Source organism: Amblyraja radiata, chromosome 8 (genome assembly GCF_010909765.2).
Source record: "Amblyraja radiata isolate CabotCenter1 chromosome 8, sAmbRad1.1.pri, whole genome shotgun sequence".
Lineage (NCBI taxonomy): Eukaryota > Metazoa > Chordata > Chondrichthyes > Rajiformes > Rajidae > Amblyraja > Amblyraja radiata.
In genome coordinates, this window is record NC_045963.1 from 57,273,948 (window position 1) to 57,290,326 (window position 16,379).

Genomic DNA, 16,379 nt, shown 5'->3' on the forward strand with positions numbered 1-16,379 from the left:
TTCGATTTCTCCAATTCAGAGAGATCACGTCATGAACATCCATCAACCACAAACAGCAGAAAACCCAGATCTATGCACAGAGATCTTCCCTTTATCTTAGTCGCTCCTTTAGCACTTTGTGCAACTTAAACTGACATGTTGCCAAATACTTTATCTAACTTTTAATCGAGCTTATCACGAACACACGGACGTCGCATCACGACCTAAGAGAAGATACAAGAGCCGGAGCGCTATTAGCTCCAGTTTCAAGAACGGCTTCCTCCCATTCAACCATCGGGTTCTTGAGCCACCCAGCCCAAAGTCCAAAGCTGCTGAGGTAGGGTTGTGGTTACGTTTTTATTTGTTTGGCATATTGCACTGGGTATGAACATGAACGGTGAAACGTTCACTAGCTGCAAGCACGTTGGACATAGCAACAACAATAAATATTTCAGTACAAAAAAACAAATACGTGGAGCACCAAAAGTAGTGCAAGCACCAAAGTAGTCAGCAGCGATGTAGGGTTCAGCAGCACTACTTTTGGTGCTCCACGTACTGGAATATTTATTGTTGTTGCTGTCCAACGTGCTTGCAGCAAGTAAACCGTTCAAGTTCATACCTAGTGCAATATGCCAAACAAATAAAAACTCTTGACTCTTAAACGAATTTATTTTTTCAAGATAAACAGTCTTTGACTTTAAACGTTCAACCAATTTCTCTTGCCACAGATAATGCCTGACCTATTGAGCGTCCGCAGCATCATTTACTGCCAGTTTTCTTTTTTGCAGCTGAGCAAGCAGAAAGCGGATCGGTTGGCTGCAGACCACAACAACCTGCAGTCTCTACAACATCGGGTTCAAAAGGGAACTGCAGATGCTGGAATATCGAAGGTACACAAAATTGCTGGGGAAACTCAGCGGGTGCAGCAGCATCTATGGAGCGAAGGAAATAGGCGAAGTTTCGGGCCGAAACCCTTCTTACTTAAGGGAAGAAGGGTTTCGGCCCGAAACGTCGCCTATTTCCTTCGCTCCATAGATGCTGCTGCACCCGCTGAGTTTCCCCAGCAATTTTGTGTACCTGTCTCTACAACATCAATGCGTTTCCGCCCGCGGAAATCCTCCCGTTGTTGATCTCCACAGGTCGGAGGTGGAGAGGGGAGCGGTGTTCTTCCTGTGGTGTGGGATTTGATTGAAAGTACAACCGGACAGTCTGTGCTGGAGCAGCTCCACCAGCTCAAGGGGCCGTAAAGTCGGCGCCCGAAGAGGGCGGATCGGCGCGCGTGCCCCCGCGCACACTCACCAAAGCGGAAAAGGCCGACGCGGGACTGCGCCTGGGTTCGGAGCGCGTTCACTGCGGACGGTGGAACAGCCCGGGGGCGCGGGCGCGCGCGCACACACACACACACACAGCCAAGCGGAAAAGGCCGACGCGGGAGCGCGCTCGCTGCGTCGAAGCGGTCGGTTGACGGTCGGGCCGGGCGGCGCGCGCGCTCACGCACCTGGTTAACGAGCACCGCCGCCCCCTCACAACACAACATAACATAACATAACACAGCGGGACGCGCCCTCCCCGTTGACGACGCCGCCCGCACCTCACTGCCCCACCGGAGCCATAGCGAGCGGCGGGACCGACCGACCGACCGACTGAGGGAGGGCAGGCAGCTAGCTGAGCGATGCGGGTTATGTAAATCAGAGACGGAGACAGCGGACGGATGAGCCCAGCGCCAGGCCTCGGACCCTCACCCTTACTATGCCGAACCAGAAGAGCGTCAAGGGCCGGAAAAATAAGCGCACCAACAGCAGCGGCGACGAGCAGGAGGCGGCGGCCGGGACGGCAGCTCTGGTGGCCGGAGCCGGGGCTGGGACCGGAGCCGCGGCGGTGGTGGCGACGGCGGCTGGAGCTGGAGCGGCGGCGGGGGCAGGAGCAGGGGCTACCGGAGCCTCAGCCGGCCCGTCCGAGGCGGGCAACGACCACGGTGAGATAATCCTGCGAAACACTTCCAACCAAAGATTATAGAGGAGCTGAGATCTTTGCTTCCAACTAAAACAATAACAATGCGGTGTGATTGTGGCACCGACAGGTTGCTGGTTTTTATTTATGTTTTGGGTTTGAAGTTTCTCAGGTGCGGACGAGCAGATTTTGTGTGGGTCCTGTGGAGAATAATAATAATAATAATAAATTTTATTTATGGGCGCCTTTCAAGAGTCTCAAGGACACCTTACAAAAATTGAGCATGTAGAGGAAAAACATGTAAGGGGAATGAAATAAATAGTAGAGACATGACTAGTACACAAAGTAAAGACAGAATTCAATACAAAACACAGTATGAGGCAGTTAATGCACAGATGAAAAGGGACGGGGACGTGGGGCTAAGGATAGGCAGAGGTGAAGAGATGGGTCTTGAGGCGGGACTGGAAGATGGTGAGGGACACGGAATTGCGGATCAGTTGGGGGAGGGAGTTCCAGAGCCTGGGAGGTGCCCTGGAGAAGGCTCTGTCCCCAAAACTGCGGTTGGACTTGTGGATGGAGAGGAGACCGGCTGATGTGGATCTGAGGGACCGTGAGGGTTGGTAGGGGGAGAGGAGGTCAGTGAGATATGGGGGGGCCAGATGGTGGAGGGCTTTGTAGGTGAGGACCAGGATTTTGTAGGTGATCCGGTGGGAGATGGGAAGCCAGTGAAGTTTTTTGAGGACTGGAGTGATGTGATGCCAGGATTTGGTGTGGGTGATGAGTCGGGCGGCTGCGTTCTGGACCAGTTGGAGTCGGTTGATGTAGGTGGAGCTGATGCCAAGGAGAAGTGAGTTGCAATAGTCCAGTCGGGAGGAGATGAAGGCATGGATGAGTCTTTCAGCAGCAGGCGGTGTGAGAGAGGGTCTGAGTTTGGCGATGTTGCGGAGATGAAAGAAGGAGGTTTTAATGACATGGCGGATGTGAGGCTCAAGGGAGAGGGTGGAATCAAAGATCACGCCAAGGTTGCGGGCCTGGGGAGATGGGGAGACAGTGGTGCCGTCGATGGTGAGAGTGGGGTTATTGATTTTGCTGAGTGTGGCTTTGGAGCCTATGAGGAGGAATTCTGTCTTATCGCTGTTGAGTTTGAGGAGATTATGTTGCATCCAGGTTTTTATAGCTGACAAACAGGAGTTGATATGGGAGAGGGGGGGGGGGGGGGTTGTGGGGGGATTTGGTGCCAAGGTAAATCTGGGTGTCATCAGCGTAACAGTGGAAGTCCAGATTGAAGTGGCGAAGTATCTGACCAAGGGGGAGGATGTAGATGATGAAGAGGAGGGGGCCGAGTACGGAGCCTTGGGGAACGCCTTGAGTGACTGCGGCTGTAGCAGAGGTGTGGTTGTGGAGAGAGATGAAGTGGGATCTGTTGGAAAGGTAGGAACGGAGCCAGCTGAGTGCAGAGCCTTCAATGCCGAGGTCCTTGAGTCTGGTGAGCAGGATGTTATGGTTCACTGTATCGAAGGCTGCGCTCAGGTCGAGGAGGATGAGGATGTTGAGGGAACCAGTGTCAGCAGAGGTGAGGAGGTCGTTGAGGACTTTGAGGAGAGCAGTTTCTGTGCTATGGAGGGGGCGAAAGCCAGATTGGAGGGGTTCAAGTAGGTTATACGCAAGGAGGTGGGAATGAAGTTGCGACGCAACGATACGCTCCAGGGTTTTTGAAAGGAAGGGGAGGTTTGAGATTGGGCGGTAGTTAATGAGAGAGGAGGGATCAAGACCAGGTTTCTTTAAGATTGGTGTAACGGCAGCAGTTTTGAAAGCGGAGGGGACAATTCCTTGGGACAATGAGGAGTTGAAGAGATTAGTGAGGTAGGGGAAGAGAACGGGGAGGCAGGACTTCAACCGGGGAGTGGGGAGAGGGTCGAGGGAGCAGGTAGTGGGTTTGGAAGAGCTGATGAGTTTGGAGATTTCAATAGGGGTGACAAGGTCAAACTGGGAGAGGAAGCAGTGTGGAGGAGGGGTAAGGAGGTCAGTGGAGATGTTGAAAGGAGGGGCCTTGGTAGGTGGTGGAGTAGATGCTGGGCAGTCGGGTACAGGGGATAAAGATTGATAGATGGTGCTGATTTTATCAGCGAAAAAGTGGAGGAATGAGTTGCAGAGATCCGGAGTAGAGGTAGGGAGAGTGTTGGCTCGAGGCTTGAGGAGGTTGCCCACTGTGGAGAAGAGGGTTCTGTGGTTTAGGCAGGGATCGGTGAATATGGAGGAGAGGTAGGCAGATTTTGCAGCAATGAGGGCATCTTTGTAGTCAGTGAGGTGGAGTTTGTAAGCTTCAAGGTGGACTGTGAGAGATGATTTCTTTATAAGTCGTTCGAGTTGGCGACCAGTCTGTTTCAGTTTACGAAGTGCAGGTGTGTACCAGGGTGAGGATGTGTTGAAAGTTACGGTTCTTGTTTTGAGGGGGGGCCAGAGTGTTGAGGGAGGTAGACAAGGTGGAGTTGAGATGGTTTGTGAGATCATCAGGTGAGATGGGGGTTGAGTCCAGGGGGAGAGTGGTGGAGAATGTCACTGGTTTCTGGTTGGCCGATTGTATGTGCGAGGCCAGGCCCACGGACCAAACGCTGGCTTTAAAAATACACCATCCTATATCAGAATATCACAACATTTAAAATACATTTGTACGGGTACTTGGATAGGAAAGATTGAGATGGACATGGGACCATGCTAAATAGGCATCCTGGCCAGCATGGACAGATTGGGCCGAAGGGCCTGTTTCCGTGTTGTGTGACTCACTATTGTGCCCTCCGTAATGTTTGGGACAAAGACCCATCATTTATTTATTTGCCTCTGCACTGACCGTTTTGAGATTTGTAATAGAAAAAAAATCACATGTGGTTAAAGTGCACATTGTCAGATTTAAAAAAAGGCAATTTTTATACATTTAAAATGTATAAAAACATCTGGGACACTGGCTACACAGGCTTTGGAAATGCTCAGGTGTGTTTAATTGCCTCCTTAATGCAGGTATAAGAGAGCTCTGAGCACCTTGTCTTTCCATCACTTTGGAAACTTTTATTGCTGCTCTCAACATGAGGACCAAAGTTGTGCCAATGAAAGTCAAATAAGCCATTATGAGACTGAGAAACAAGAATAAAACTGTTAGAGACATCAGCTAAACATTAGGTTTACCAAAATCAACAGTTTGGAACATAATTAAAAAGAAAGAGTATCGGTGAGCTTACTAACCGCAAAGGGACTGGCAGGCTAAGGAAGACCTCCACAGCTGGTGACAGAAAAATTCTATCTATAATAAAGAAAAATCCCCAAACACCTGTCTGACAGATTAGAAACATTCTTCAGGAGTCGGGTGTGGATTTGTCAATGACCACTGCCCGCAAAAGACTTCATGAACAGAAATACACTGCAAGATGCAAAACACTGGTTAGCTGCAAAAACAGGATGGCCAGGTTACAGATTGGCAAGAAGTACTTAAGAGCAACCATAGTTCTGGAAAAAGGTCTTGTGGACAGATGAGACGAAGATTGACATATCAGAGTGATGGCAAGAGCAAAGTCTGGAGGAGAGAAGGAACTGCCCAAGATCCAAAGCATACCACCCTCATCTGTGAAACACGGTGGTGGGGGTGTTATGGCCTAGGCATGTATGGCTACTGAAGGTATTGGCTCACATCTTCATTGATGATACAACAGCTGATAGTAGTAGCATAATGAATTTTGAAGTGTATAGACATATCCTATCTGCTCAAGTTCAAACAATGGCCTCAAAACTCATTGGCCGGCAGTACATTCTGTAGCAAGACAATGATCCCAAACATACTGCTGAAGCAATAAAGAAGAGTTTTTGAAAGCTAAAAAATGGTCGATTCTTGAGTGGCCATGTCAATCACCCGATCTGAACCCAATTGAGCATATCTTTTATATGTTGAGGAGAAAACTGAAAACTAGCCCCCAAAACAAGCATAAGCTAAAGATAGCTGCTATACAGGCCTGGCAGAGCATCACCAGAGAAAACACCCAGCAACTGGTGATGTCCATGAATCACAGACTTCAAGCAGTCATCGCATGCCAAGGATATGCAACAAAATACTAAAAATGACTGCTTTCATTGCTGTGTCTCAAACATTAAGGCACCCTGAAATGCGGGGGCCTATGCATAAACACTGCTGTAATTTCTACATGGTGAAACCAAAATGTATAAAAATGGCCTTTATTAAAATCTGACAATGTGCACTTTAACCACTTGTGACTTTTTTCTATTACAAATCTCAAATTGTGGAGTGCAGAGGCAAATAAATAAATGATGGGTCTTTGTCCCAAACATTATGGAGGGCGCTGTATTTTCACTGAGAAATTTGGGAGTGAATGAATATCACTGATCATTACATGTTATGGGCAAGGGAATGTATCTTCTGGATTTTTTTTCTCCTTTTTTTATCTGTAACCATCCACTTCGAGGACACAAATAGCACCAAATCCCACCTTGTAGCCTGGGATTGGGTTATTGAACTGTAATTGATTCACACCCAATACCTAATATTGCGTTGCTCTGTCATGGAGCCACTGGACAGTGGTGGGAGGTAGGTCTCACAGGCTGAGTTGATATTCTTCTTTTTCCTTGGCCAAGTGAGGCTGACCCCATTGCAGTTGTGGTGTCACTTAGTTGGATGGTTTCAGAATCGTTTTTATATCACAGAAGGAGGCCTTCAAGTGTCTTTATCTAAATCCCTCCTGAAGATCCTGAATAACTGTTACCACCCCTACAGGCATCATAAATGATATTTTAATATATGCAACAAAACTGATTCCTCTGAATGATATTATTTTTTCGTTGCTTGCAACGTATGCCGCCTGGCCCTTGAACCATCTGCTATGATGCAGATTCCCTCTACTTATTATTCCAAACCATTCATAATCTTGTCCACCTCCATCAAATCTTCCAGCAGCTCTCTTTGTTCCAAGGAGTGCAGTTGCGTTCTGTGTGCAATTCTGGTCGCCCCATTGCATTTTGTGCAGTTTTAGTCGCCCATTGCAGGAACGCCCATCTTTGGAGCACAGAAGGTTAAGGGGGGACTTGATAGAGGTCTTTAAAATGATGAGAGGGATAGACAGAGTTGACGTGGATAAGCTTTTCCCACTGAGAGTAGGGAAGATTCAAACAAGGAGACATGACTTGAGAATTAAGGGACAGAAGTTTAGGGGTAACATGAGGGGGAACTTCTTTACTCAGAGAGTGGTAGCTGTGTGGAATGAGCTTCCAGTGAAGGTGGTGGAGGCAGGTTCGATTTTATCATTCAAAAATAAATTGGATAGTTATATGGACGGGAAAGGAATGGAGGGTTATGGTCTGAGTGCAGGTAGATGGGACTAGGGGAGAATACGTGTTCGGCACGGACTAGAAGGGCCTAGATGGCCTGTTTCCGTGCTGTAATTGTTATATGGTTATATGGATGCGGAAGCTTTGGAGAGGGTGCAGAATGCGTACCAGAATGATGCATGGATTGGGTGGTATTAGCTTCAAGGAGAGGCTGGACAAACTTGGATTGTGGAATGCCCGAGGTTGAGGGGAGACCTGATGGGAGCATATAAATAAAATCATGAGAGGTATAGATAGTGGAGATGGTTGGAACTTTTTTCCTATGGTGCAAATGTCAAAGACTAAGAAGACAGAGGTTTAAGGTGGGAGGAGCAGAGTTAAAAGGAGATGTGCGGGAAAAGTTATTTTACATAGTGGTGGGTGCCTGTACATGGTGCCAGGGGGTGTAGTGGAGGCAGAGGCAGATGTGATAGTGATGTTTATGAGGCTTTTAGATAGGCACATGGATTTGTTGGGAATGAAGGGATATTGATCATGTACGTGCAATTGAGATTTGTTTATCTTGTCATCATGTCCGGCACAGACATTCTAAGCAGAGGGACCCTTTCCTGAAAAGTTCTGTGGCCATATTTGTTCCAAAGACTCATTTTCTCCTAGTTGACTCCTTACAGTGCTGGTTTGCCACCTTACTGTTGTGACACATTTCAATAGAGACCAGCTCATCAGTTTCTAAGAAATTAGAATGAATCAGAACAAAGAAATCGGAGCCTGCGCAGCCGTTCGTCCTAAACATGACCGATCCCTACTCCAGTATCTTTTCCTGCACGATCCTGTGTCATATGATATTCAGAAATCTGATGATCTCTGTTTTAAACATAGAACAGTACAGGCCCTTCCACCTCTGATGTTTGTGCTGAACGTGATGCCGAATTAAACTACTCTTTTCTTTCTGCACGCGATCCTTCAGGTCCCTCCTCAGCATCCGTTCTCCAGAAAAAATAATCCAAATTTATCCAGTTTATAGCTAATACCCTCAAATTCACGTAGCATCCAGGTGAACTTCTTATACGATACAGTAAAATACGATAGAACTTTATTTATCCCAGGAGGGAAATTGGTCTGCCAACAGTCGTAAAACAGCAATATACATGAATCATGAAATTAAAGTGGCGAGTGGAAAGTCCAGGATTGGGGATGTGCGAAGATTGGGGGGGAGGGGTGAGGTAGTCAGTCTACCCCACGACAGAAGGGGGAGGAGTTGTACAGTTTGATAGCCACGGGGAAAGGGATCTCCTGTGGAACCAGTCTGTTGCTGAAGGTGCTCCTCAGGTTGGCATAGTGCCATGGAGGGGGTGAGCTATATTGTCTATGATGCTCCACAGTATGAGGAGCATCCTCATCTCCAAGACCATCTCCGGTGACTCCAACTCCACCCCAGGAAGAAGCCAGCCTTCCTGATGAGCTTGTTAATTCCATTGGCGTCCGTGGCCTTCACCCTGCTACCCCAGCACACGACAGAGAAGAAGATGGCGCTGGCCAGATTGGTAGAACATCTGCAGCATTTTACTGCAGATGTTGAAAGAGCGGAGCCTCCTCAGAAAGTACAGGCAGCTCTGTCCCTTATTATACAGTGCCTCAGCATTCCTGGACCAGTCCAGTTTACTGTCCAGGTAAACTTCAAGGTACTTGTACTACTTGGGTAAACTGCACATCCACACCGTTGATGTAAACTGGGGATTGGGGTGTTCCTCTCTTCCTAAACTCCTTAGTCATGTTGAGCTGCAGGTGAAAAAAAGTTAAGTGTACACACGCACACATGCAATAATAGTCTATGGAGTTCAGAACTCTCTAGTTGTGGTAGGATGATAACAACTGGGAAGAAGCTGCCCTTGAATCTGGAGGTATGTGTTTTCACTCTTCTATACCTTTTGTCCGATGGGAGAGGGAAGAAGAGCGTATGGCCAGGGTGTGACGTCCTTGATTACATGATTATAATCGAGCCATTCAGTGTACATGATAGGGGAATAACATTTAGTGCAAGATAAAGCCAGTAAAGTGCAATCAAAGATAGTCTGAGGGTCACCAATGAGGTAGATAGTAGTTCAGAACTGTTCTCTAGTTGTGGTAGGATGGTTCAGTTGCCTGATAACAGCTGGAAAGAAACCGTCCCTGAATCTGGAGGTGTGCGTTTTCACACTTTATACCTTTTGCCCGATGGGAGAGGGGAGAAGATGGAGTGGCCAGAGTGCGACTTGTCCTTGATTATGCTGGTGGCCTTGCCGAGGCAGCTCGAGGTATAAATGGAGTCAATGGAAGGGAGGATGGTTTGTGTGATGGTCTGGGCTGTATCCACAATTCGCTGCAATTTCTTATGGTGATGGATGGAGCTGTTCCTAAACCAAGCTGTGATGCATCCCAATAAAATGCTTTCTATGGCGCATCTGTAGAAGTTGGTGAGAGTTGTTGGGGACATGCCAGACTTCTAAGGCAGTAGAGGCGTTGGTGTGCTTTCTTGGTCAGAGATTGGAGAATTTATAACAGGAAGTAAGGAAATGAAGGAATAAAACAAGCACTATGTGATTGTCTTCACAAAAGTCACAAACACCTGCTATAAAAACCAAAAAACTTGTCCAGCAAAAAAGGGGAACTGAAGGAAATAAGCATTCAGTAAACAGAAGAAGTAAAACATAGAAAATAGGTGCAGTAGGAGGCCATTTGGCCCTTCAAGCCAGCACCGCCATTCATTGCGATCATGGCTGATCGTCCCCAATCAATAACCCATGCCTGCCTTCTGCCCATATCTCTTGATTCCACCAGCCCCTAGAGCTCTATCTAGCTCTCTCTTAAATCCATCCAGTGATTTTGCCTCCACTGCCCTCTGTGGCAGGGAATTCCACAAATAAAAGTTAGTTTTAAACTAATAAATCCAGTATACTTAATGATCTACAGCCCAAAGTTTTGAAACAGGTGGCAATGGAGATGGTGGATGCTCTGGTCACTGCCTCCAAAATTGTATGGATTCTGGAATTTCTCCCGACCAACTATTTAAGCAAATAAAAAGAAAATCTGGGAACTGTTGGCAGGGTAACTGAAAATCAATGGAAAGTAAAATAAGAAATCTATAATGAAAAATGTAATAACACACGTTGACAAGAATAGAATTGAATAGAGTCGGTATAGATTCATGAAAGGGTAACCAAGTTTGACTGACAGACTGGGAGGTCTTCAAGATGTGATTAGTAGAACAGTGAGAATACATGCCTGTTTCTTAGGTAGGCAGGCATTGACTGTTAGGCTACATCAGGAATCAGTGCTTAGGACCCTGGGCTCCAGCTCCACAAGTTGCACCAAGATTTTAGTAGAGGGGACCAAATGTCATATTTCCAAGTCTACAAATGATGCAAAACTAGGTGGAATTGACAGTAGAGAGGAGAATGCAAAGAGGGTTCAAGGGGATTTGGACAAGCTTGAGCAAGTAAGCAATAAGTAGCAGAATACGTTGCAAAATGTGTTATTCTCTTTGAAACACAAAATAGAAATGCAGAATATGCATTTTAAATGGTGCGAGATGAGGGATGAGGAAGCAAAGAAGGTGGCAAGTTGTGTACTGGCCTTTAGGATAAAATATAATAGAACATAGAACAGTACAGCAATGGAGGGGGAGAGGGGAGAGCAAAGGACGACCCTGCATGGGGGAACCGCCGAGAACTAAGGTAGCCACAAATAGAAAATGTTAAAAATGGTTTGTCGCCACTGTTTATGTGGCGACATTTTGTATACCTTGGGTCCCCCCCTGTTTTGAGAGGTCCCCACCCGAGAGCCCCCCCCCCCCCCCCCCCCCCCCCCCCCAACGCCCGGGGGTGACCAGAGACGTCGGGAGTCAGATGGGAGCGGTGCACCCAGGCACACAGCCAGCGCAGTGAAGCAGCGCTAAACCCAGCTCAACTCTGTCTGTCCCGCCAGGTTATCCCTGCCTGGATTTACAGGAAATATGTCATCAGTCCAGGCATGACCAAGTGAGACAGGCAGAGTTGAGCTGCATTTAGCGCTGGATTGAGCTAGGGCCTCACAGGGCCTCTGAAGCCTCGCGCATGTGTGTGAGTGTGCGCATGCGCGTGCGGCCTCCAAGATATTCTGTCCCCCGGTCCCCTCCATATTTTGATAGCGATTTCCCTGCCTGCAGCGATGATGGCGATGTTGTCCGAGGAGCGCTGACCTTCCTTCCCACCTCCTCTGCCTCTTGTTAGTTAGTGCAATGTTTAACCTGTCAGATGGGTATAGTCAGTTTTAACAGCTATTATCATAAAATGCCTTTAGAAAATTCCTTGCAACCTGTATATTTTGTTGTGGATAAAGTATGTGGGAAGCGATAGTGTTTCTGTACCAATTGCAATAACGACCCATGCTATGGCCATGTCATCATAATTTTCGGTCCTTCACAGAAACATGCTTGCATCAATCTGTAGTGTGCATGGTTAAGCATAAATGTTATCATGGTCCAGGAATTATTGACGCAAGTTGATCATACGCTGAATAATCAACCACATTTTTGTTTGGAAGTGGAAAGAAATAATAAAAATTGCATTAATTGCAATGTGTAAAAAGAATTGAGATACTGTATTATAATTTTGCTGCATGTTATTGTGGTATATATCATGTCTTCATTGGTGAATATGTTTAGTTTGTGACTTTATTAGAAGTAGAAATAATATGTGAATGCTTCATTGAGCATAATTCCGACTGGTAACTACGCACTTCGTCCGAGCACATTATCGCACGCGTCGTGCAAGCCATCTTAAATGACCACCTAAATTATCATTTGGCAACGTAAAAGCTGCCAAGGTTGCCCGGCTGGTAACAGGGAAAAAAAGTAAGTGAGAGCCCTGGAGAATCTCTCATCGGGCAAAAGGTATAAAGTGTGAAAACGCACACCTCCAGATTCAGGGACAGTTTCTTTCCAGCTGTTATCAGGCAACTGAACCATCCTACCACAACTAGAGAACAGTTCTGAACTACTATCTAACTCATTGGTGACCCTCAGAGTATCTTTGATTGGACTTTACTGGCTTTATCTTGCACTAAATGTTATTCCCCTATCATGTATCTGTACACTGTGAATGGCTCGATTGTAATCATGTGATGTCTTTCCGCTGACTGGTTAGCACGCAACAAAAGCTTTTCACTGTACCTTGGTACACATGACGATAAACTTAATTGAACTGAAACTGAACTTGTGAGAGACTGTCCACAAAGACATTTTTACACAAAGGCTAAAAGCATTTTCACGATAATTTATGTGAATGACCCCTAATATCGCAATGACATATGAATATTGGCATATAAAAGGGGACAGCAGATCATTTTATTTATATTATCTTTCATAGCCTCAACATTATCGATTTTGCAGTGAATTCAGACTTTTATTTTCTACTTTGAGTGTATTAGCAAATAGTTGTAATGTGTCATTTTATCAGATTAAAAAATTCCCAAGGGCTTCATCGGAGTGTTATCATCTAAAATTTGAAATATTGCAAATTAGTCAAAGGTAAAAGCAAGACGTATTTATTTAGAGTCATTCACAACCGTGCAAGGCTGTCCCAAGGACTTGGCAGTTTTTTATTTTTTATTATAGGAAATATGGGAGCACAGCAAGCTCCCACACACATGCAATAAAGACCCGATCATCTGCTTCAGTAACAGCTGGCTTGCAGGTTTTGAGTACTTGCGGTGCTGCCTGTGTGGAAGTCTGTGTGATTTTTCTGTGGATTTTCCATGGGATTTTCTGTATCTCTTAGATGGCAAACGGGGTCTTGGTTTAAGGAATCTCCTCAGACAGAGCAGCACCCCCTCAGTAATGCATTATAGGGGGAGCTTCTGTTTCAGCACAAGCCTCCCAGAGTGGGATGTGAATCTTCTCTCTCTCAGGGAGGAAAGAGCTATCTGCTGAGCCATGGACTGGGGTTTGAAGATCAACAATTGGGACGTGCTCGAAAAATGCATCTTTGTTGAGATCGGTTTTAAAAAAAAAAACTTCTCAGCAGTTTCTTCTCTCGACATTAAATCCTGTAACTTGAATTGTAGATGTAGCCCAGTCCATCACATAGATCTGCCTCCTCAACATCAACTCTCTACACTTCATGCTGACTCAGGAAAGCAGCCAACATAATGAATTTTTTACATTGGTCATCCCCTCTCTTCAAATGCTTGAAAGCAAGTCCCATCAGATTTACGTATAGCTTCTTCCTTGCTGTTATCAACTAGTAAGCAGTCCTTCCATAAGCTAGGCCGAAGTACTGATCTTCCAACCTATCTCATTGCAGACCATGCATATTTTCTCTTTAACTGTAATGCTGTAACGTTATGTTCTGCATTCCGGTTATTTTCTCTTTTTACTACCTGTCGTGTTTGTGTATGGCTGGATTGTACTCGTGTATAATATGATTTGACTGAATAGCTGGCAAACAAAGCACAGGCAGAAGATGTGTCTGTGATGGATCACCAGCGCTTTCTGTCCTACTGCATGTGTGAAAGCCCAGAGTGCATTGCCACTGGCTACCTGCAGCCTGCACAGTTCTATGTAGGTGGCACAGTGGTGCAGCTGGTAGATCCGTTGCCTTACTGCTCCAGGACCCAGGTTCATTCTCGGTGTGTGAGGAGTTTTGCACATTCTCCCTGTATGGGTTCTCCCCTGTGTGCTTTGGTCTCCTCCCACTTTCAAAAATGTGCAGGTTGGTAGGTTAATTGGCCGTTATAAATTACCCTAGTATGTATGTGGGTGGTGGAATCTGGGGGGAGTTGCTAAGATTAGAATAAATGGGATTAATATAGGATGAGTGTAAATGGGTAGTTGATCATAAGCACGGACTGAATAGGTTGAAGGGATTGTTTCTTGCTGTATCCCATAAGGACATTGACTCTTTGACCTCCTGGCTGCACAATCTGACCTTTTATCTGGTTGTTATTATATTTTGTGTGGAAATTGTCTGCTGCATTTCCTACGTTAACAGGAGCACTGAAAGGTTAGAAACAAACCAAAAACAGGAAGCAGTTAAAACACTCAGCATCAACAGCATTTGTGTGGACTGAGAAACGTAGTTAATGTTTCATGTCCGGTTTCCTCTGTTCAGAATTGGAATAGAGAAAAAACGTTGGTTTTAAGGTTTGGATAGTGAGGTTGGAGGGGTGGAAAGGACAAAGGGAACATCTCTGACAGAGTGAAGCTAGATGTATTGTGGGATAGACTATAACAAAGGAAGTCACCAAGTGGGTTAATGCGGCAGTTAAGGTGGGATCTGAACAGGAAAATAAATGCTGCTAAATTAGAGAGGGAGAACACAAAGGACTGTAAAAGTTGTAAATTTTAGAACTGATGGACAAGTGTACTAATGGAGGGAGAAATGAAGAGAGCCGATGTAACAAGATGGAATGATCAGAGAATGCAAGATACCTGAAGTTAAAGAATGATGTAGAGTCTGGAGGGCAGCAACATATCCAGACAAAAGATGTGTTGTTCCTCAGGCCAGAGTGGAAATTTAAAAATGGCAGCCAATGGGGAAACTCGGCTTCCCTCTGCTGACTGAACACAATGCTGTTCAAAGTGGTCACCCTATCTGCATTTTCCTTTCCCTGTTGAAACGGGGGCACGTTGTGAAACTGAGTGCAGTACATCAGATTAGAACCTTTGCAATTGAATTACTGCTTCACCTGGAAGGAGCGTTCAGCACCATGGATGATGGGAGTGGTGCAAGGACAGGTGTCGCATCTCCTGCATATCCACAGGAAAGTGCAGTTCGCAGTGGACAAGTTGGTGGAGGGGGAAGAGCAGACCAGGGAATTCAAATGAAATGTGTACGAAGGAACTGCTGTGCTGGTTTAAACCGAAGATAGACACTAAAAGCTGGAGTAACTCAGCGGAACAGGCAGCATCTTTGGAGAGAAGGAATGGGTGCCGTTTTTCGGGTCGAGTCCCTTCTTCCGACCATTCTTCAAATGGAATGGTCCTTTTGAAATATTGAGGGGAAGATGTGTATGATGGTGGTATCTTGTTGAAGGTGATGGAAAGTGCAAAGGTCAGAACTTCTTTATTGTCTGAAAGATGATCGTAAATGTTTTTATGACATCCAAGATGTTTTATACCTTCCTATGTTGTCAGTTCTTGCAAGATTCTAAATTGTTTTACAACTAGTTGTTGCATATCTTGTTTTAAGCTATGTTACAATTCCCCACACAAAATTATGGTCATAATCAAAATAGACCGCATTTTCATGTAATTACTGAGGGTGAAGTAAATGGTTGAGCTACCATAGAGGATTCCTCTTTTCTTTGTCTTACGTAGGAATTTGGATCTTTTGACGCTGCCCCTGAGAGTAGACCTGCCTCATCCAATTAGAGTCATAGTCATACGGCGTGGAAACAGGCCTTTCGGCCTAACTTGCCCACACCAACCAACATGTCCCATCTACGCTAGTCCCACCTGCCTGCGTTTGGCCTATATCCCTCCAAACCTGTCCTATGCATGTACCTGTCTAATTGTTTCTTAAACATTGCAATAGTCCCTGCCTTAGCTACCTCCTCTGGCAGCTTGTTCCATATATCCACCACCCTTTGTGTGAAATAGTTAGCCCTCAGATTCTTATTCAATCCTTCTCTTTTCACCTTAAACCTGTGTCCAATATGAACCTATGTATTCTGGGCAAGAGATTCTGTGTGTCTACCTGATTTATTCCCCTCATGATTTTATACACCTCATTTTATATCCCTCATCCTCCTGCGCTCCAAGGAATAGTCCCAGTTGAAGAACATCTGGCAGTACAGTCTTGCTCTCCACTGGGAGCATTGCCTAGATATTGTGCTTAATTCCAGAGCGATCTTAAGCCATAGTTTATGATTTGGAAGCAAAGGACTATCTACTGAGCCATGGCTGTTACACTGTGATATAGGAAAATAGTCCATCAAGTCATACAGCATGGAAACAGGGCCTTCACCCCAACTTGTCCATGCAGACCAAGAGGCCCCATCTATGCTAGTCCCAGCTGTGTGCATTGGGCTCATATCCCTCTTAAGCATTCCTATCCATGTTCCTGTCCAAGTGTCTATTAAATCCTGTTTGAGTACCTACCTCATAT

General features: G+C 45.8%; 1 protein-coding gene across 1 annotated transcript in view; it reads left to right on the forward strand.

The window, feature by feature from the left end:
• The first annotated feature begins 1,452 nt into the window (after nt 1-1,452).
• Nucleotides 1,453-16,379, forward strand: part of heca (hdc homolog, cell cycle regulator) — a 31,829-nt gene continuing 16,902 nt past the window's right edge. The window contains exon 1 of the mRNA XM_033025999.1: nt 1,453-1,954. Coding sequence (XP_032881890.1) covers nt 1,729-1,954 — 226 coding nt within the window. The 5' untranslated portion in view covers nt 1,453-1,728. The remainder of the gene's footprint in view (nt 1,955-16,379) is intronic.